Source organism: Citrus sinensis, chromosome 4 (assembly GCF_022201045.2).
Source record: "Citrus sinensis cultivar Valencia sweet orange chromosome 4, DVS_A1.0, whole genome shotgun sequence".
In the NCBI taxonomy this organism is placed as follows: domain Eukaryota; kingdom Viridiplantae; phylum Streptophyta; class Magnoliopsida; order Sapindales; family Rutaceae; genus Citrus; species Citrus sinensis.
The window spans coordinates 6,489,605-6,512,661 of NC_068559.1; the positions used below are offsets into that span (position 1 = coordinate 6,489,605).

The 23,057-nt window shown below is 35.7% G+C and overlaps 2 protein-coding genes and 1 long non-coding RNA gene across 5 annotated transcripts; 1 reads left to right on the forward strand and 2 right to left on the reverse strand.

Moving 5' to 3' along the window:
* Positions 1 to 2,622: 2,622 nt before the first annotated feature.
* On the reverse strand, positions 2,623 to 4,821 carry LOC127901736 (uncharacterized). Its single transcript, XR_008053986.1, has 3 exons — positions 4,710 to 4,821; positions 3,059 to 3,921; positions 2,623 to 2,959 (listed from the first exon to the last, which is right to left on the reverse strand). It is a non-coding gene; the product is annotated as an uncharacterized LOC127901736 (long non-coding RNA).
* Positions 4,822 to 9,243: 4,422 nt separating this feature from the next.
* Positions 9,244 to 16,898, forward strand: LOC102607966 (uncharacterized ATP-dependent helicase C29A10.10c). 3 transcript variants are annotated; one of them, XM_052439271.1, is made up of 10 exons: positions 9,244 to 9,687; positions 10,332 to 11,788; positions 12,658 to 12,846; positions 13,191 to 13,286; positions 13,361 to 13,526; positions 13,681 to 13,813; positions 13,910 to 15,670; positions 15,812 to 16,361; positions 16,452 to 16,498; positions 16,670 to 16,898. In XM_052439271.1, the coding sequence occupies exons 2-8, from the start codon at positions 10,432 to 10,434 to the stop codon at positions 16,232 to 16,234; spliced, it is 4,125 nt and encodes a 1,374-aa protein (XP_052295231.1). In that variant the 5' UTR covers positions 9,244 to 9,687; positions 10,332 to 10,431; the 3' UTR covers positions 16,235 to 16,361; positions 16,452 to 16,498; positions 16,670 to 16,898. The 3 variants fall into 3 exon arrangements, with proteins under 3 accessions (XP_052295231.1, XP_006485248.1, XP_006485247.1); XM_006485185.3 differs by lacking the exon at positions 16,670 to 16,898 and having other exon boundaries at positions 9,244 to 9,692; positions 16,452 to 16,612; XM_006485184.3 differs by lacking the exon at positions 16,670 to 16,898 and having other exon boundaries at positions 16,452 to 16,612.
* Positions 16,899 to 19,354: 2,456 nt separating this feature from the next.
* Positions 19,355 to 20,640, reverse strand: LOC112498966 (uncharacterized). Its single transcript, XM_025101153.2, has one exon. It carries the CDS (start codon positions 20,217 to 20,219, stop codon positions 19,620 to 19,622), a length of 600 nt encoding a protein of 199 aa, XP_024956921.1. The 5' UTR covers positions 20,220 to 20,640; the 3' UTR covers positions 19,355 to 19,619.
* Between the last annotated feature and the right edge of the window lie 2,417 nt (positions 20,641 to 23,057).

Genomic DNA, 23,057 nt, shown 5'->3' on the forward strand with positions numbered 1-23,057 from the left:
TTAATGGTTCAAGTTAAGATAGAGTTGTAAAATGGCCTGTCTTAGTGTATATTATTAGAGTAATACTTGATCTTAATTTAAGTTTCCTGGATTAAGTTTTTCTTGAATCTCATAAAGGCTATACTTGAAGTTAAGACTTATGAAGAACTAGACATAGGTACTCATCTTGTAGGCTAAAGAGATTAGATGTTCATAATGCCATACCTTAGGTAGAATAACAATTGGTCATTGTTATGATACTTAAGGGTATGAGAAGTCCAACACGCGACAGCTAAGGATGCAAAATGATTCTGCCCAGTGCTGTAGCAAATGTTGTAGCAACCGAGCCAAACATTAGAAAAACAGTCAAAACCATTAAGAGAGTTTATTCACTCAACTACTCTATATTTCCATTGGTTTTATTCTTGAGCTTAACGTGATAATTTACTTTGTTATATTTTATTACTGCGTTTTTATTTTAATTAGTATATTAGTTTCAGTAATTGTTTTATTTTAATTTAGAACAAAATCTGCATTGTTAAAATTGTTGTAGTAAGTCTGATAACATCAATCCACGTGGAGACGAACTTGAATACTCATTACTTTATTACTCGTTGTGTACACTTGCACATTGACATCAATAGCAACTGAGTAGAAATTAACCAACACATATTTTCTTTGGGAAATAAAAATACAAGTAGTAGATTGCACAACTTCTAAGCCAAGAAAGTAATGCAACAATCCAAGATCAGATTATAAAGAGTGTATGTTTAAATTTTATAAAGAGTGTATGTTCATAAGGACATTTTTTTTAAACCATGCTTCAAAAAATAAGCTTCTATACAACCATACAAGCTCGTGTGCTTCAAACAATAAGCTTCCATACGACCATACAAGCTCATGGAGCTTATTTTAATCCGTATAAAGCTTTGTTTAATTTATACATCTTATGCTCACTACCATGAATGACATAACTAGGGGGTTGATCAATAAATACATATTCCTCCAAATGCCTATGTAAAAATGCTGACTTTACATCCAAGTGAAAGATAAGCCATGAATTTTGTGTTGTTAGTGATATAACTAGTCTGATTATATCATGCCTTCCGACAAAAGCAAAAACTTCCTTATAATCAACTTTATACTCTTGTTTATAGCCTTTGGCTACCAACCGCGCTTTGTATTTGTCAACTTCGCCATTTTCTTTTAGTTTTGTCCTATACACCCATTTCATACTAATGGTCTTTTGCCCTTTAGGAAGCTCTACCAACTTCCAAGTGTTATTTTTCTCAATGGCTGTAATTTTAGCATCCATGGCCTTCTGCTACTTTGATTATTTGACAGCATCTTAAAAAACTATTGGATCACAATTTGAAAAAAGAGCAAAATATGCAAGTGGATCCTCTGAATGATCAGCCCCAGCTACCTCATAATCCAACATCCATGTTAGCCGTCTTTTAACTTGTTGAGGTCTTTCTCTATTTGTTTTAATAATGGCTAGACTTAGAGGAATTATAAGAACTGTATGTATTGATTGTTGCTCAATCTCATCTCGTTGTTGCTCAATGACATCGTGCTATTGCTCAGCTTCATTTTCTGCATAAAAAACATTAGAAATTTATTGCCCAACAATGTTATTCTTCCATGACCAAAATTTTTTTTCATCATATATGACATCACGACTGACAACAATCTTTTTGGTGATAGGATTATATAATTTGTAGGCTTTTGACTGATTAATAACACCAAGAAAATGCATTTTTGTCCTTTATCATCTAGTTTTCTCCTTTTTTGATCAGGAACATGGGAGTAAGCAATATTCTCAAAAATTATGAAATGATCAACTGTAGGTTTGTTTCCATTCCAAGCTTCTTCAAGGGTCATATTTTGAATAGCAAAAGTGGGGCTTCTGTTTAAAATATGAATGCTCTAGTTAACAGCTTCAGGCCAAAAAGTTTTTGGAACTTGACTTGTTACTAGCATGCTTCTCACCATATTCAGGATCTTTCGATTTTTTCTTTTACATACACTGTTTTGCTGTGGTGTATAGCTGCTGTAAGTTGTCTTTTGATGCCATTTGACTCACAAAAAATTACAAATTCATGTGAGTTGTATTCTCCTCCACGATTAGTGTGAAGTACTTTTATTTAGTTGCCAATTTCTTTCTTAACAAGAACTTTATAATTCTTTAAAGCTATGAGAGCATCAATTTTTTTCTTGTAGAAAATAAACCCATGTTTTGCGACTACAATCATCAATGAAAGTAATGAAATAACATTTACCTCCATTAGATGTTGGTTTTATTGGCCCGCAAATATCAGAATGAACTAGCTCCAACAACTTCTTTGCTCTCTATAATTTTCCTTTGGGAAAGGGCTCGCGATGCTGTTTACCAAAAATGCAGTCTTCACAGACATCCGAGGGATGTTCAAATTGTGAAAAACTAGTAACCATGTTCCTTTGTTGTAGAGTCTTCAAATCACCAAAGTTTAGGTGTCTATAACAATAGTGCCAAAGCCAAGCTACCTCCTTTAATCTTACTGAGAAACATGAATGAATAGAGTTGTGTAGGTAAAGCGGAAACATTTGGTCTGCTGTCATGCCGACTTGAGCAATTAAGCCCAATTTTTCATTTCAAATTGGATAGACACTATCTTTAATGAGAAACTCATACCCATTCTCTTGCAATTGAACTACACTAAGTAAATTCGTCTTTAACTCTGGAACAAAAAAAACATTAGAGATGGTCTGTGTTGAGCTTCCCTTAGTCTGGATAGAAACTCTTCCTTTTCCCATAACAGAAACTGTAGAATTGTCTCCAAACTTTACTATATCATGGTAAGTTTCACCCAAATACGGGAATGCAGACTTTTCTCCACTCATATGATTGCTGCAACCGGTATCTAAATACCATAAGTTTTGTGGGTTTCCTTATTTAAATTACACACCATCAAAAGCCATACTTCTTCTTCTTCATTTTCTGTAAAATTAGATATTTCCCCACAATATTTATTTAAATTTGTACGACATTCTGAGCGATAATGACCGAACTTGTGACAATGATAACATTCAATCTTACTTTTGTCGATTGACTTTGATTTATGTTTTGTAGAACTTTGAGCATCATAACCCTTCCAGTTTCCTTGAGTCTCAACACCTTTATTTTCTCCATTTCTCTAGTGTGTATTCTTGTATTTCCATCCACCCTTTCCATGCCCTTTTGAGTTGGTTGCTGCCTGCAATGCTTGTTTTTCACTTTCGTGCCGTGTTATCTTTTGCTCATGAACTTGTAAGGAATTTTTTAATTCATCTATTTAAAGAATATCAAGATCTTTAGATTCCTCAATAGAGCAAATCATAAAATTAAACTTAGAAGTCATTGAACGAAGAATCTTTTCAACAGTCGTGACATCCTGTAGATTTTCTCTATGATTCCGCATCGTGTTTGCAATTGCCATTATCCTCGAAACATACTCTAAAACAGACTCCCCCAACTTCATTTGAAGAGCCTCGAATTCTCAACAAAGAGCTTGAAGTTGCACACGTTTTGCCCTTACATTCCCTTGATACTTCTTCTTCATGGAGTCCTAAATTTGCTTGGAAGTATCCTTGCAAAGAATGGTTTCCATGATTGAACGATCAATAGCTTGAAAGAGATAATTCTTGACCTTTAAGTCTTTCAACTTTAATGCCTCTTGTTCAGTCTTTGTGCTTCTGTTAAAAGAACCTCGTCACGCCACCTTCGATCACTTACCAATATTCTTTGGACCTTAAAAAATTCTCCATCAACATGCTCCAATGATCATAATGACCATCAAAGTGTGGGATTGGAGGCTGAACATAGTTATTAGAAGCCATGTAGAAACTACTGCTGCAATGAAAGAAAAATTATTATTGCTGCACACTTTTTTTTACTTTTCCCTCTCGGCGGCTCTAATACCACTGATAAGGAAAAAAAAATGAGAGGCTAAACTTATGCTGAATAATGACTTTTGTTGCTCATACATTAGACTTTAAGCTTACAAATTCTACTCTTTATATAGAGCACAATCAACAAACATTAGTAGAAAAATAGAACTCTGCACTACTAAGTTAAAGACTAGGTAATCAAATTAGATTTAACAGCTAACAATACAAGACTTATTCTCTGTAACAAAGATTAAATAAATAAAACCGAACCAAAACCAATCGGTTCTAAAGAAGATGAACCGAATTTAGAAACCGAACCGAATTGAACCAAAATATTTCGGTTTGGTTCGGTTTCTAAATTTGGTTCGATTCATTTTGATTCAGTTTGGTAACAACATTTCTGTTTAATCAAAATATTCAGTTTAGCTAAATACTGTCTACCACTGATAATTTAATTATAAGTTTATTTTAACTTATATAGTTGCAGTAACAACATTTCCGTTTTGATGATTTTAAAATAATAAGAAATCTAAAATTAGTTAAGAGCATGCATATAATATTGTGTTAACTTGCAACGATTACTCCGATGTCATGAGACCCAAATCGAATAAAATAAAATGAAAATGATTTGAAATTGATTGAGATTTGAGGTAGAATGAGATGTTGGGTATTGATCCGACACCATTACGATGGACCCAAAAACTCAAGTTATTGAGCAAAATCCCAATGTTAGTAATAAAGATAATTCGGCATAGAGTATGTGGTAGAGAGATACAGACAGACGAGCCATGGCATAAATTAAAAAAAAAATAGAAACCCACATGCTGCAGCCCAAGATGACCGTGTGTGAGGGTTAACGACGGCGTCACCGTGCTTGAGGGGGGGCTGTGCTGCTACTGAGAGGCTGTGCTAGGCGCTGATCGTGGTGTGAGGTGAGGGAGAGACCAAGAGGGATTGAGTTGAATTGCGCCTTGCACACGCAAGGGGAAAGATACCGTTGAGGGGTGGTGCTGACACTGAGGAGCTACACCATGAGGAGAGGGAGAGAGGCGAGGGCAGTAGTCTATAGATGCAATCGTGAATTCGTGATTTCCAATTTAGGGTTTTGATTTTTTGTGATTGAAATTTGATTTTAGGTTTATATATTTTACTTTAAATATTTTATAATTAAATTGAACCGAACCGATTGATTTTTCGGTTCAGTTTAGTTTTAAACTGAACCGAACAAAAACCAATCAGTTCGGTACTTTTTAAACTATTCGGTTTTTTATCATAGAACCGAATCGAATCGAACAAAATTTTTTCGGTTCGGTTCGGTTTGCCCACCCCTATCTCCAACAAACAGATATATTTGGAATTTTGGATTTAGATTAAAGTTAGGCAAGATTTGGATTTATGGTTAGATATTGGCAACTTTTTTCAAAATTTTGATAATGATTATGTATCTATTTTTTTTGAAAAATATGAATTTATGTTTTAATTTTATATTTACAAATTACATTTTTACCCAACACAAAGGATATAATGATTAAATTTATTAGAAAGCTAACATCATTATAATGGTAGAGAGCTTGGACTTATTTCAAGATATCATATTTTTCTTAATTTCACCAAACAACATGGACCATAAACTTCTTTTTTTTTTTTTTCAATTTTAACACTATGTACTAGATTGTTAAGTATAATTAATAAAAAAGGCTCAAGATGAAAGATATATGCACACCCATGTAAATAAGTATTACTTAGGGAGGATGAGTTGCCATGAAAACTTGAATCCAATCTATCCCCTTTATGTTCTAATATTATTGTTATTTGCTTTAAATTTTGCATTTAACATACTCAAAAATCCTATGAACTTGAACATCTATCTAGGCAACCCAACACAGTAACAATCAAATTGAGCACTAAATGGTCAAACTAAGAGTAGAGAGTTTAGAGAGAGCAAGCACAATCATGCTCAATAATATTGACTTATGTCCATGCCTCCTATCCAACCAAGTTTAAGGATTCTATTAGAATAGCCTTGTACCTTAGAGCTAAATTCTTTATGGTCAAATTGAGTAATAAATAGTCAAACTAAGAGTAGAGAATTTAGAGAGAACAAGCACAATGATACTTAGCAATGTTGACTTCCATATCTCCAAGCCAACCGAGATTAAGGATTCTATGAGAATAGCCTTGTATCTTAGAGCTAAATTCTTTATAGTTGATTTCCAAGATACCAATGGACTTAGAGGGTAGCATTTACTTTTTGGAATGAAGTAGAAATCCTGAAGAGTGAGAATTCTAAGATTGGAAGTGTAGAGTAAGAGTGAGAGCATGTTACTTACTTACACTAAAAAAGAAGTTTATAATCTCATTTATGTGTTTATTTTGTCTTAAATTGAGAGTGAATTATTTTAAATTACAACTTTATCTTTATTTAAAAATACAAAGTAAATAAAAAATATATTTGTAAAATAAACTATTAATTTTATTATTAGTTTAGTTATAAAAATTAATAATAATAATTAATATCCTTAATTATATAAATCACAATTTTTATTAATTTTATTTATATAAATTAAAAATTGATAAGAGTAACACAAATGAAAGATTATTATTAATAATCTAGTACAAAATTAATATTTTCTTAGAACAAACTATTTATTATTATTAATTATTCATATCAAATAAAAATAATACTATTATTTTTAAATAAATATAATAATATTATATTTTCAAATAGAGATATTATATAGAAATATTATTAATTCTCTATGAATATAATAATAATATTTTTAAGTAGTTTTATCTTAGACTCAATTTAAATTATTATTTTAAACTAAACATAGTAATATTATATTCAAGTAAATTTAACATCAATATTTTTAGATAAATATAATATTATATTATTTTCATAAATATAATTATATTATATATAATAAGAAATGGTGAAAAAAGAAGATTTCGACTCCCACCTCTCCCCATCGGAGTGAGAATGCCATTCCTGACTTAAAAATTAGTAGGGCCCACGCTATCTTCATTAAGTGAGCAAGTAAATTTAGGAGTCATAAGAATCCACACTCCCCACTCTCACTCAAGTAAGTGGACACAACCTTAGAAGTTTGTGATATCTCTTATACACTCAATAGTCAAACACATAATTTTTAAGAGAAAAAAGATTCCCATAGAAGAAAAATTATTCACTAGAGTAAATACACAAATCTAACTATAAGTTTGTATAATATTATGAATGAAATAAAATGAGAGTTCAATAGTATTTTCAAGTTGAGAGAATAAGCTAATTTTTGTCTATAAAAATTGTTCTCATTGTTAGAATGTAATTTTCTATAGTTCAAGCGAAAACTAGTTATTGGAAACATGGGGAAAAAAATTGAGAACTTTAAATTTGTGCAAAAACGGCTGGCAGCTTTTACTAACCGGTCTATTAGTTAACTCATTTGATTTTTCACATGATCGGTCGGCCGGTTACTCTTTGCCTCAACATTGTTAGCTGCCTGTTTTCGAGGCTACAATAAATGATTGGCTGGATATTTTAGTAATTACCCTTTGAACTCATTTATAATTACACTTATGTTCCAAAATGTTAAACTTGTTTGGATCAGTCCAAATCATTTTGAAAATCGTACAGGTGGGCCAATTAACTTGAGTTTTGAAAAGTTTGCGATAGGTCCCTATTGGCTTTTACATGTTTTGCAAATAGTTCATATGTTTATAAGAAAATACAGTTGATAATTGAATTTGAGTATCTATTTTCTTTAATCATGTTTAAAGTATATTTTTAACCAAACCATAGTAAAATAAAAAATTAAGGAGTTTCGAGAAGGTAAAGCTTGGGTGATAGTATAGACATTTGCTAATTTTGCATAAATAAAAAATATCACCTCAGCTAAGGTTTTAAGCTCAAGTTTTGTCCTAATGAATCATTGACATTATACTTAAGCTTGCCCTCACGTACATGAATCTTCTACTGAAAGAGTTACTGAGAAGAAAAAGCATAAACCAATAATGCTTAGAAAACAGAATTTGTTATTATAAATTTCGTTATTATAAAATCCAAGTTTTTATGACCATTTAGGTAAGCGCCTAGTATGAAGAGTGGTTATTAAAATACCATTTGAAACAAAAATTGGAATGTCACATGTTGTTGAGTAAGTCGTATATTAAAAAAAAATGCATTGAAAAATCACGAAATAAGTATATGACTTATAAACTACTAAGTTCTTAATAGTGGTAACCTTATATCCCCACTATTTGATAAAGTTGAGGGTATAAGTTCGAATTTTTATAGGAACTTAAACATTATTCCCATGATCCTATTATAAATGTGAGTTGGGATACATATTTTCTCAAATTTTTGGGTAGTATTGTAAGTGTATTATTTAGCCAGATTAAATTTTTTTTTGTAGAATTTAACCCACTAAAAAAATCATGTATTCACCGAAAGAAAAGAAAGAAAAATTCACTAAAAGCACTTTATTCGATGCACATATTAGTTGTTTTGCAGATGAAAAATAGCTAAAACATTGTTAGGCGTGACCACGAAATTGTTTAGATTTCCCCAAAAAGGGTATTTTGGACCTTTTGATTCTCTTTCGCAGTTTTAGTAATCGTTGAGCTATTTAGAAATAAATTTTAATTAAAATCCCAAATTTTTCTGACTTCATGATTCATGACGTGGCATGAAATTGAGCATAATTAGCAAGTAAATTTGAGTAATTCGCCGACTGACCAACAAAAAGAATAGATAGGAATTGCAGAAACCTGCGTGAATTTTTCTATCTAAATTTGAGGCTAAAAGTTCTGTTACCCACGCTCCTAAACAGTGCGTGTAACAACCGCCTAGCCAAAAGTGGTGATCCAGTAAATACGAGTTCACATTAGCACATGACAGAAGCACTCCGTCATATGATATGATAGTGCGATTCCTCCGAGCTTTGAACGCACGTGGGACTCTATCTGCCCTTTCATATCCTGTCCATGTAATTACACATTTACCCCGAAAGGTACTACTTTCTCCCCAGCACAAGGCCAATCACACTTCAAAGTTCAAACCCATCAACGCTATCAAGTCAACGTGTACCAATCAAAGTCGAATACCACACATAAGCACAAGATTTTTCCCTGTGAGTATCATACACGTAAACAAAACGAACACGTGTCCTGTAATTATAGAAGCAATTGAGGGATGTTTCGGTAATTTTAGACCTCGTAGAAAGGGTAGATTAAAAAAATTATTAAAAAAAAAGAGGTTGTTGATTAATTGCACGCCGGGAATAATTTAACGGTGAACGAAGAAAATAACGGGCGGGGGATGGGCCCTCTATTTCCTATATAAACCCCGTCACCACGGCCATTTCTCTCATTCGAATTAGCAAAACATTTGCGCTCTCTCTGCTACTCCTTCGCCTCTCGGTCCCTATTGATATACCCCCTCAATTAGTACTATTTTTCCTTCGAAGGCTTTTTATTTATTTATTATTTAGAAAAATAAAAAGGCAATTAAATTATTAAAAAATAAAAAAGGAAGAAAAAAAACAGTAAAGGAGAAAAAAACAAACTAATCTGTCTCTTGCCATTTTCTTCGAACCATACCAAAACCAAAACAGCCAATTTTTTTTTTCACCTTTTCACTTTAAGTCCCTAAAATACCACTGCACCGCCGCTCGCCGTTGTCTTTGCGCCTTCCGGCGGGATCTCCGATCTAAGTCACGGATCTAAAACCCGCGGCCGGGACCTCCTCACGCCGCGCCGTCCGCCGCATCGCGCGCTACTGCTCACCGTGGGAAATTATTTGTAAGGTTTAACGATCCTCGAGTGTTTTGTAATTAGTTAATTTTTTGGAATTTCCAATAAATATGGAATCATATGATGGTGGTTGAAACGGTATGTGATGATTATAATCTTATTAAAAATCGTTCCTTATAATTTGGTTGTTGTTTTATTTCCAGTTATTGTTCTGTTTCTCCTCACTCTGTGTTGGAAGATTTCTGTGGGGGCTAGGGTACTGGTGCACTATGTGTAATTAATTGTATTGTATGTTTGGCCTGTCGTGTTGTGAATTATTTTGACTTCAGCAAGTTAGAAAATAGTGTTTTGAGATTAGGGTGAGCCTGTAGCATTATTGGATTTTTTAGTTTGATTTGATCTAGTATTCGGATTCAAGGTTAATGACTTATGTTTGAGTGTCTATGTTGTTTCTGGGTATCATATATTAAATTCCCACATTATTATTAGGGGCTTCTTTGTTGAGTCCTTGATGTTGCTATCACCAGGCTATAAGTTTTGTGTCAATTTGTTATCATCTTCTTAAGCGGTTATTATACTTATCTACATGTCTTGTAGATAATTTTTGTTGACTTGCATAGCACACTGAGTTGTTAGAGCTATTTTGAGATGTGGCAGGGCTTTTATTTTTTTATTTATTTGTTCCTGTGCAGGTGGCATGTCATGTCCACTTTTTGCTGAAAATAACACTAAAAGAGCGGCAGCTGGGTTTATTTCAACACACGCTTTAGTTTGTATGAATTTACATATGAAATGGGCTCTCGGGGAAAGTTGTTATTTGATCTTAATGAACCCCCTGCTGAGGATGATGAGGAGAATGATCGAATCTTCAGTTCCCAGCCGCAGAAAGCACTTCCATCTGCTAATCCCCACACTTCTGAGTTGTTTGTAGCATCAGCAGCTCCTCAAGGAATAATAAATAACAATGCTTTCTCACATGCACCATCAGTATCTGGTTTTCAGCCTTTCAATCGAGCCAAAGCTGCCCAAGGCCATGGAGTGGAAGTTGAGCCGAAGAAGGCTGAGGATCAGAATCGAAGAGTTGCATCATCTTCTTCAAAGCCAGGTAATGGAGAGGACATTAAAGCTGCATCATCATCAGTTCCAGGTTCTGAAAATGCTGCAGCTGATGAAAGAGAAGAAGGTGAATGGTCTGATGCTGAGGGTTCTGTCGATGCTTATGCTAGTAATCTTTTGAATGAACAGGGTAAAGCATCACAAGGGCAAGGGGTTTCTGAAGTGGTGGATACTGCCACTGGTGTGGATATTAAAGTTCCTGAAAGTAGCCAGGATGGAAGTAATAGTCATGGTGTGCTAGGATCGGATCAAGATCCAAGTGACCAGAAAAGGAACAGAAGCCGACATTCAGAAGCCAACATTAAAGGCGAAAAATCTGTGGATGGTCAGGAAGAACCTTGCTTGCTCCCCAAACAAAGAGAAATTAAAGGTACTGAAGCAAGTCACACAACTAAGGGTGCAAATAATTTGGGCAAGAGAAAGATAGACCAGCAGAAAGAAGCAATGCTAGGAAAGAAACGCAACAGACAGACAGTGTTTCTTAATTTGGAAGATGTCAAGCAAGCTGGTTCTTTGAAAACTTCGACACCGAGGAGGCAGAATCCACCGGTTGTTACTCGCACTGTTAAAGAAGCTCGAACTATTCCTTCACCTGCTGAACGGGGTGGGGAAAAACAGAGTCAAGCCATTAATAAGGATCAAAAACAATATGATGTATCATCATGTAATGAAGGAGGCACTTCTGTGGAAGCTTTAGAACCTAAACCTGAATGCAATGGTGACATGAATTTTGGACTACCAGGTAGGCCAAGGAGGCCAAACAGTAGCTCTGATTTTCCCGCAGAGGCATCCCAACCGCCCATTCCAAGACACAGTTCATGGAAGCAGCCTGCAGATACAAGGCAACTAAAGAACTCACAGTTTTCTAATAAAAGGCCTGCTCCAGTGGGGCAAGGTTCCACAGATCCAAAGTTGGGAACTAAGAAACATCCTCCTGCCAAAAAGCAGACTGCTACTGCTAACTTGTACCAAGATACATCAGTTGAACGTCTTATACGGGAGGTGACGAATGAAAAGTTTTGGCATCACCCTGGTAAATGGTCCTCAATTGATTATTGTTCAAGTGTTGACTGATTATGTTGATTTCTTGTGCATGGATTGTTGCAATTGGATTTTTTTTGTGCACATGCATTTACGGCTCTCATGATTTTTCTCATGCCAGTTGTCCATGTCCCTCCAATTAGAACCCTATTGAGAATCGTAACACTCAAAGGACATGGAAAGGTGATGAGATTTATGTTCTGCAAGCAGGATTCTAAATTGTATTGGTACAACTTATTCACTCATTTTCCCTATATCTTATCACCCTCTTATGCCTCTTGTGTGTTACAACTTATAATTCTCATAGTGGTTTTTTGGAGAGAGGAGTAATGGGCTTTGTTGCTACGTATGCATGTTATGTAGGTTCTGCTACTTTAATTGTGTTGCAGAACCTGTTTGATTGTGTATTGTCTTTAATTGTGTATTGTCTTTCAAAATATAGAATTGTGTAGTGCGAGCCTGTTTGATGAAATATATTTGTAAAGTATGATGTTATTATGTCTCATTAGGAGAGCCATAGTTCCATGTGATTTTGAATTTCTCAGGCCAGATTAAGATTAGGTTTCTTGAAATATTATTGTCTATAAATATATGCCATGTTTGCATGGATGTATGAAGTTTAGAAGCTACTTGCATAAGTGTTACTGACTGCACAGACTGCTTGATTGTCTCTCTGTTAGCTTGAGTGTTTCCTTTGCTTGTTAGCACTTTGTTTATATGTGGGTGGTGCATTCTTGTTTTGCATTGACCATATTGTTATTTTGAGGTTTTCTCTTTTTCTCCATTTTCCTCTGAGGGTGTGTTTTTGCATATTGTTCCTTTTTTATGCTTCTGTATCTAATTAGATCTATGATGCATCAGAGGAGAGTGAGCTCCAATGCGTCCCTGGTCGGTTTGAATCTGTAGAAGAGTATGTTAGAGTATTTGAGCCTTTGCTTTTTGAGGAATGCCGAGCACAACTATACAGCACGTGGGAGGAGTTGACTGAAACAGGTTCGAGAGATACACATGTAATGGTTCGTATAAGAAATATTGAAAGGCGAGAGAGAGGTACCCATTTTTCAAAGTATATTCTTTTCTGTTATTTCCATAATTTCATTGTGAATGAAATCTCAAACTGAAGTTTTATTTACTTTAGGTTGCTATATGATACTTGCCCTTGATGTGCATCTCATTGATGAGAGAAACAAATGTATTTGAAATATTATATTATGGTTCTTTTATTTTATTACTTTTTTCTTCTAATTTTCTTTGTTCTGAGCTAGGTGGAATCTGGATTTCAAGTGGCACTCTTTTTTGTAAAATATTGTTGCTGTATATTCAGAATGTTCTAGCTGGAAATTAACAAGGTCTATGTCTTGGTTTTGACTGAAGACTTCCTTTTGTTGGCTTAGGGTGGTATGATGTGATAGTGCTTCCGGTGAACGAGTGCAAGTGGTCATTTAAGGAGGGTGACGTTGCTGTTCTTTCAACCCCAAGACCTGGTTCAGGTATGATAAGTGATATTGAGGCCTTTTTACTTCTAAGCTTCATCTCTTATAACTTCGCTCATGTTGCCAAGCAGTTAGGGGCAAGAGGAACCATTCCTTGGCAGCAGAAGATGATGAGGAAGCTGAGGTATCCGGGCGTGTAGCTGGTACTGTAAGACGACATTTTCCTGTTGATGCTCGTGATCCTCCCGGGGCAATTCTTCATTTTTATGTTGGGGACTCATATGATCCTAGCAGCAGGTTATTTCAGAAATCTTGATTGTTTACTGGTTTGGTGTGGACGCTTTTGAATGGGAACTCTGTGATTTGTCCAGAAAAATGTATAATCGTTGCTAAATATTCCCAAATACAAATTTTCTCTCTCACTTTCTAATTGTAACATTATCTTTTTCAGCATGGACGATGATGATCATATTCTGAGGAAACTGCAGCCAAAAGGCATTTGGTATCTGACTATGCTTGGTTCCCTTGCAACCACTCAACGAGAGTATGTTGCCTTGCATGCATTTTGTCGTCTCAATTCACAGGTAGCTGCTGGTTCTTTGTTCTGTACGAGTAAAACTTATTTGTTTTAGCTCATAATGCCTCTTTTTTAATGGAATTAATATTATCTCTGTCTGTAGATGCAAACTGCAATCCTTAAGCCCAGTCCAGAGCACTTTCCAAAATATGAGCATCAGACCCCTACCATGCCTGAATGCTTCACACAAAATTTTATTGATCATTTGCATAGAACCTTTAATGGACCCCAGCTTGCAGCAATCCAATGGGCTGCAATACATACTGCTGCCGGCACCAGCAGTGGAATGACTAAGAGTCCATGGCCTTTCACTCTTGTTCAAGGGCCACCAGGAACAGGTAAGACGCACACTGTGTGGGGAATGCTAAATGTCATCCATCTGGTACAGTATCAGCACTACTATAATTCTTTGCTAAAGAAACTTGCGCCTGAGAGCTACAAGCAGCCTAATGAAAGTAATTCTGACAATGTTAGTATGGGATCAATTGATGAAGTTCTTCAGAATATGGACCAGAATCTTTTACGTACCCTTCCAAAACTTTGCCCAAAGCCCAGAATGTTAGTTTGTGCTCCTTCTAATGCTGCAACTGATGAACTTCTTACGCGTGTTCTTGATCGTGGATTTATTGATGGTGAGATGAAAGTTTACAGGCCAGATGTGGCTCGAGTTGGTGTGGATTCACAGACACGGGCAGCACAGGCAGTGTCCGTTGAGCGGAGAACAGAACAGCTTTTAGTTAAGAGCCGGGAAGAAGTTATAGGATGGATGCACAATTTAAAAGGGCGTGAAGCTGTATTGTCTCAGCAAATAGCTAATCTTCAAAGGGAACTTAATGCTGCAGCATTTGCTGTTCGTTCGCAAGGATCTGTAGGTGTCGATCCTGATGTTCTTATGGCTCGTGACCAGAACCGGGACACATTGTTGCAGAACCTTGCTGCTGCTGTTGAAAACAGGGATAAAGTTCTAGTTGAGATGTCTCGCTTCCACATTTTAGAAGGTAGATTCCGTCCTGGTAGCAACTTCAATTTGGAAGAAGCCCGTGCTAGTCTTGAGGCAAGTTTTGCCAACGAGGCTGAGATAGTTTTCACAACTGTCTCAAGCAGTGGTCGCAAATTGTTCTCTCGTCTTACTCATGGTTTTGATATGGTGGTCATTGATGAGGCAGCCCAAGCTAGCGAAGTGGGTGTTCTTCCTCCCCTTTCTCTTGGTGCAGCACGATGCGTTCTGGTGGGGGATCCTCAGCAGCTCCCTGCAACAGTTATCAGCAAGGCAGCCGGCACCTTGATGTACAGTAGGAGTCTTTTTGAGAGGTTCCAGCAAGCTGGATGCCCGGCGATGTTATTATCTGTACAGTATAGGATGCATCCTCATATCAGGGATTTTCCTTCAAGGCACTTCTACCAGGGACGTCTTACAGACAGTGAAAGTGTTATTAATTTACCCGATGAGGTATACTACAAGGATCCCGTACTTAGGCCTTATGTATTTTTTGATGTCATTCATGGGAGGGAGTCCCATAGAGGTGGATCTGTTTCTTATCAAAACGTTGATGAAGCAAAATTTGGTGTTTGCTTGTATGAGCATCTTCAGAAAACTCTGAAGTCTATGGGTTTGGGGAAAGTCACTGTAGGCATCATTACACCATACAAGCTGCAATTGAAATGCCTTCAACATGAGTTCCGTAATGTTTTAAATTCAGAAGAAGGAAAAGATTTATATATTAATACTGTAGATGCTTTCCAAGGCCAAGAGCGTGATGTAATTATCATGTCTTGCGTGCGAGCATCAAATCATGGGGTTGGCTTTGTTGCAGATATTCGACGTATGAATGTTGCTCTTACTCGTGCAAGAAGAGCTCTTTGGGTATGGTTGAACTTTTCTTTTTTTTTTTTTTTTGCCCCAATCCTCTGTGACTTATTTTGTTATGCACCAACTTATCCACCCGTGTAAATGGCTTTGACTTGAGGCTTATAACTTAAAATATTGGACTTGGAATTATAACAGGTTATGGGAAATGCTGGTGCTCTCACACAATCTGATGATTGGGCTGCATTGATTGCTGATTCCAAAGCAAGGAATTGTTATATGGACATGGACTCCCTCCCTAAAGAGTTTTCTGTAGCACTAGCAGCAAAGGCACCAGGTTATGGTCCATTGCAGGGCAAGATTCCTCATAATGCAAGGGGCTTGAGATCTGCTGGGCAAAGACATCGATCATTCGATATGAATATGGAGTCCAGGTCTGGAACACCATCAGAAGATGATGAGAAGGTATCTAGAAATGGAAATTACCGCCCCTTTAAGCCACCATTGGAGAATTCCTTGGATGATTTTGATCAATCAGGTGAAAAATATAGAGATGCTTGGCAACATGGCATACAGAAGAAGCAAAGTTCTGGTGGGGTTATGACAAAGAGAGAGTTTTAGCCGTTCCCAGGATCTTTTTGTGGTGTGGGAACTTGGCACCAGAAGGGCTCTCCAAGGCTTGAGGACTTGGTGGATGCTTTCTGGTGGGTGGGTTTGTACTATACCCTGACACTTACAGGCTCCGAAGGTAAGGATTGCTTCATCTTAAGTGTTCTTGTGTGTTTTGCTATTTGGACATTCATTTCAATGATCCGAATGTGTTATGTATATAATACAGGAATTGAATTGTCGCATCAAGTTTGCGGATCTCCCAACAGCACTAGGGTAATGGATCTGTGTAAGAATATTCTTATACGTAGGCATACATAATCTTCTTGATTTTGATTTTGTAAATTACATCTGATGAGAAAAAATTCATTAATTTACATTTTTTTGAAAGTGATTCTTTTCAATGCAAAATGTGTTTTGATTAAACCATTCATACACCTTGTGCAGGAGGGAGCCAGTCGATGTAAAGATGTCGATTGGGCTGCTTTTTCCTGCACAAGTTGATGCTTTTGAATTATTATTTACATTCTAGCTATTATCTATATTACAATGTCCCAGGAGTCTTCTGGAAAATCTGCTCCAACAATGGTGAGATTTTAAGCTTTTGTTGAATTGCTTCTTCTACTGTAGGATTAAAATTTTACGAACTGATTACAGAATACACCATTCAAATGTACTTTATATGTATCATTTTTCTGCATTGCGACTCTCAGGGATTGTTGAGAAGATATTCTTGACAAATAATGGCATAGTAATGATATAGCATATGAATGAGTTTTCAAGAATCATGCTGATGTTTGTGCCACCAGCACCAGGCAGTTGAAAATTGAAAGTTGAAATTTCATTTTCATTGCAATGAAATGATAATGAAGTACTCTTGAGAAAAATTGGAAAAGTTGGATGCATGGGCGTACCTTTATCCAAAAGTTGAGAGGAATTCTCACTTGTATAATATCAATCGGTCCCCTTTTTGTTATATTATTTATACTTAATTATTTTTCTTACTAATTCATCCAGCTTGAATTCACTACAGATTCATGACCTCTAAATTGTTCAATTTTAAGCTCTTCAATTGTATTTTAGGAGTCTTCACTGCATGTCTTCTTATCCCCAGTGAATTCAGTCCTTATGTTGGTGTAAAAGTTTGACCTACCATTTACTGTGGTGTAAAGGGCATTTTTAGCCCGATAAAGGCCCTTATATCGACGTTAAAGAGTGTTCGCATTTGAGCATTTATATAAGTTGTACTTCTCTAGTCTCTTAAAATATAATATATGTAATACAAAATGTTTTGAATGAAATATAGCAAAAAGTTTGAAAAAAGTAATAAAAAATTTGGTGTACGCACCCGATTTCTAAGGAACATTTGTACAAATATACGAATCTGCTATTGCCCCCTATATACGAATAAAAAAAAATTAAGTGAAAAACATTAATAAAAAAATTAATTAAAAAAAAAAAACGTTTGTACTTCTATATATCACTGTTGTGACCGCGTCGCCGCGGTAATCAGATTTGATCAATCCCCTCTATGACGATGATCACCATAAAATATCAATCATCGAGAAGCTTACAATCGATCATCTGGAAAGTTATCTGCTTTCCACCAATATCGTATAACCCACGATGTAATTTTGCTGGGCCGTCGTTTCAATAAGTGACAATTTCATGTGTTGACCATTGATTATAGTCGGATTCACAGCCATGCAAAATGCATCCAGCCCCGCTTGATAAAACATGCGGAGATGTGATCCCACAATAAAGTTAGAGCCCATAATAAAGGCAGACTGATTCTTAGCTTATGTGGAATTGCATTTACTGGATACCTTAAAAATCGGTATTTTAAACGGAATAACATCTAGGGATGGCAAATTAATCCGGATTCGGATCGGATCCGGATTAATCCGGATAAATCGGTCCGGATTTAACCCTCACCGGAGGATAATATAATGCGGATCCGGAAAGAATAATTTGAACTCGGATATATTCCGGTTCGGATCCGGTTTTATCTTAACCCGGATGTCTGAAACCCGGACCCGGATAATTTAAGTATAAAACAAAAGAAAAACCCTAATGCCTTAAGTCTTAACCTACTGCAGCCGCTTCTTTCTTCTCCAATTTCTCTTTCTTTCTTCTCCATCTTCTCTTTTCATTAAAACCCACTGCAGCTGCTTTCTTTCTTCTCCAATTTCTCTTTCATTCACTTAAATGACTTGGAAAAATCTTTGTATTGAAAGGAAGACAAAGAGGAATGCGCCCATTAAGGGTGATCCTCATGTTTTGTCACTTTTGCTGGTTTTTGACAGCTGCTTTCCGCCACTCTTGCTGGTTTTTTGTCACCAGAAACTGCCGAATCTCCACAGCAACTTTCTGACGATGCTCTCCTCGACGCCGACGACAACACCAATGCCACCAAAAATCTGAAAACTCAACAATCCTCCCTCAACATTCATTTAGCTATGGTTTCGGGATTTTGGTGATTTGAGGAAGTAACATTGAGAGAAAAAAAAAATTGTAATAGATATCCGGGTTTGGAACCCGCAATCCGGAAAGTGAATTTTTCCGGATTCAACCCGATCTGGACCCGAAATTAAAATATCCGGATCCGGTATAGCAAAATTGTCATCCGGGTCCGGAATCGGAAAGACCGAACCCGGACCCGGACCCGGATTTTGCTATGTTGTTAAAAATCACTTGTCATGTATATTTTAATAATAATTATATAGATAAGATTTAACTTAATTATTTATTTTTTTATTTACATACTAAGCCCATCCATTGTTTTCAGCTAATGTGGGTATTTCCTTAGAGCACCTTGTCAAATAAATGTTGGCCGATTCGTAGCCTATGCGGAATTGTATCTCCTTGACACCCTAATAACCGGTCTTTTAATTTGTTCTATTTTGCTAGGTGGAAAGAAAATGTGACAAATATATTTTTGAATTAATGATATATTGTTGGTTAATATTTAGCGACATAAGTTTTTTTTTTTCCCTAGAAAAAAGAAAAATTTCATCATTTCTGATACATTATTTTCGAGCAAGATGTTTGAAGAAGTTTGAGGTCCTCCCTGATGCAAAAACTTTTTGAATCTTTTTATCAGTGACATGGAAGGTGACAATTATTTTGTGTCTCATCTCGAGTACGCAACAAGCCACGTAGACAACAACTACAGAAAGATAAGACCCTTGAGTTTTGTTGCTTGAATTGGAGATTTGAAGCTTCTACGACATCTTGACTTATCCGAAACCAAAACTGAATGCAAATTGCCACCCGAGTTCGGAACTTCTTATAGATGCGTGGCCAACAAGACCATCTCATTGAAAGTTTCATAAAGAAAGCAATACAAGAAGTATAACAGCAAGAGTACTAGATTCTATGTAGATGAGAAGACTAGCTAGCTAGGTCTAGGTCCGCTCGCACATCCGCAATAGAACTCGAGTGTTACATTATACCTTAACCGGTCGACGACTCTTTCTACATAAACCGGATAACCAATGTTAACAATATTCGGGTCCACATGCGGGTGAGGCAAATTAGTCGGTGTCCGCGGCAAAGAACTATCTGTAGTCACGACTTCAAGCTTCTGTCCTGCTTCACGGTGGCCTGGAAAGTCGGACAGAAAGTAGTAGTGGCTACGAAATTTGAGATGGATTGAGTCGGAGCCAGTGTTGAAGGCCTTGATCGGCCGAGTTCTTCGGATGCATGACTCAGACTCTCTGCGTTGAACTAGCTTCACGTTATCTGTCCGGTTGTTGTACGCGAACCCGATGGTGTCTCCAGTAGTGAAGTTCCTGGAAGATGCCCATTTCTTGTAATAATCCACGTCCATGCCCTCCTCTGGATTTGGTTTTCCCCATTCAACTTTGTGAGTTTTAGAAAAACCATCACCTCCGAGACTCACTACTTTCTCCTGACCAATTTTACCATCAACACGCAACACAGAAGTTGCCATCAGCAGCAGGAAAGCAGCTTGTATCATCTTTGTAAAAGCCATTACTGATCTGGTCGACCAAATTTAGATAATCAAATCAAATCAATACTAAAAGATCAAGAAAGAGCTAGAGGACCCAGATTAATTATATATATATATATATGATCGTAAAAGACAACAGTCTCTGCCTCCTTAGTCTTATATATACAGAAGAGAGGCTTGCTATATAATATATTCTGAATCCTGACTTGAAAATGTTTTCCTCTTTCGTTCCTCTGTTCTTGCCCATCATTGGTTTGAAATCTGGCCATAGCTGAGCCGTTCCTCTTTAAAACGACCACTAAATGCCACTAAATTATTTAATCCGACAAGAAGAAGCTCTATAACAATGCCGCTGAGGAGAACCAGGCTGGGTTCGTGTTCGTGAAGGGGTTTCGGGTCGACGATAACGGCTTAACGTCGGCGATTCAAAAGCTGAACACTTCGTAAGACTTTTTTTTTCACCGTTTTTTAGTTTTTTTAGGTGGAGTTTTTATAATTTTTGGTTAATGTGCATCTGTTCTGGTTGTCCTATTTTGTTTGGTTTCCAAGAAAATTGAGGGACAAAGAAATTTTGTTGAGATTGTGACAGTGCCTGAAGCGGAGGACTAGGTGTTGATCATAAGTTGTTGCTGCTGTCCTTAATCCTGTTGAGGGGAAGAGAAGGCAAGGAAGTTCCAGGCTACTGATTCTCCTCTATCGCATTTGCATTCTTGTTAATTCCACCAAGTAAGCCTATTTTTGGTATATTTGTTTGTTTGCTACAAATAATTTCAACATATAATTTGATAGAATTGTTTTGTGTCACTTGGGTTAATGAAGAAATAGAAACTGAAACTTTGGTGCAGTGTAGAGATTTGGACGAAATTGAAGTTGCAAAAAAATATTGGGTTTGGTATACTTCCGTTTCTGGGTAAATTTTCTGTTGTATTTAGGCTGATTTGCTGCTGTTTTGGGGTTAAATTTTTTGGTAAATTTTCCTAGTGTTTTTGGCTTTATTTGTTGCTGTTTTTGGGTTAAATTTTCTGCTGTTTTTGGGTAAATTTGCTGCTGTTTTTTAGTTTAATTTTATGTTGTTTTTAGATAAATTTACTGCTGTTTTTGGGTTAAATTTTTTGCTATCTCTAGATAATTTTTTTTTGGTGTTTTGGGCTTCATTTGCTGCAAATTTTTGGGTAATTTTGCTGCTGTTTTTTACTTAAATTTTTTGCTGTTTTTGGATAAATTTATTGATATTTTTGGGCTACATTTTATGTTGTTTATGGGTAAATTTACTACTATTTTTTAGTTAAATTTTTTGCTGTTTTTGGATAAATTTACTACTATTTTTTGGTTAAATTTTTTTATTGTTTTTAGGTAAATTCGCTGTTGTTTTTGTGTATGGAGTTGGCTGGAAAATGGTCATGATGCATTTTGAATGGGGAATGATGGGGACTGATAGTAAAAGTTTCTTGTGTTGTTCTTGCTGCTACTTGCTCCATTTGAGCTTCTAGAATTTGTTAAAAGTAGAGGGGAAGAAGAAAGAGATGATGAGAAGTGCAAACTGTTTGCGAGCTTTAGATTGATGTAACAAGCCAACAATCATATTGCAAAACATCTATATATCTTTTTTAAGTTTTTATTTTTATTTTTTTTAGGATTATAACTAATGCTATAAATGGTTATTGTATGTCACTGTTCTGGAAGCAAATACTAGTTTAACTTTCCAGGAAAGGTGTTCGTAATTCTTACTTGGGCGATTGAATTTTGTATTGAAATGTTTATATATAAAATATTTTTACAGGGTCCAAAACTTGTGATTTTTGACATTTCTTTTGATGCCTAATATCTTTGTGTACAAGTTCTTTTTGTAAACTCAAAAATGACTGAAAATGTAAATAAGGCTAGCGAGAATGATTTCGAGGAGCATGATAATGTGAACCATGAAAATGAAATTTTAAGAAAAAATCGGCCTTTCATTGAGTATTTGTAAGTCTTCTTACATTAAATATCATGTGTTTGATTGTTGGTAAATTTATAAATATTTAGTAAAGTCAAGGATAATAATGTGATAGTGCACTGACTATATTTTTTTCAAAATATTTAATTGACTGCAACAAGCAAGAATCAAAAATATTATGGGAACAAAGAAAAAAAGTGGTGAATGCGGCTACGATATCAATTAATTTCCATTAAATTTGGGACATGTTTTAAGTAATAACTTATTGTTATATTTTTTAATTTTTAAAGGATTGAATTAAATTAGGGAAATGTTTCAAAAATTTGAGTGAAAAGAGAAGGCTAAATTTAGAATGGTTGGTAGTGATATAGCACAAAATAAAGACAAAGACGATGATTTAAAGTCTTTTGCACAAAAATTGTGGTCGACTGAAATGAGATTTATGTTCATCGAGAGGAGTATCAATCTTGAAATGCAAGTTATGCAACCCAAGAGGGGGGTGAATTGTGATTTTAAATATTACGCTAAACAATTAACACAACAATTTAATCTATTGCCTTAATCAAATCAAAAACAATAAATTCAATAAAACACAATAATAAAAGAGTAAGGGAAGAGAGAGCAAACACAACAATTTTTATGTAGATCGACAATCTCCGCCTACGTCCACGCCTTCAAGTCAACCAAGATCGATGATTTCACTATCTAAACCTCTCAAGGCTTCAAGTTATTTACAATTGACTTCTTAGGTGTCAATAAACCTTTACAACCAAGAGATTATCTCACAATCTCTTCACTCAAGTGTTTCTCACACTTATACACTCACAAATTTGATGAGAAAATAAAGATTACAACAAAGAACTCTCTTTTAGAGTAGATATACAAATGATAACTCAATGAAAATTTAATCTATAATAATTTGT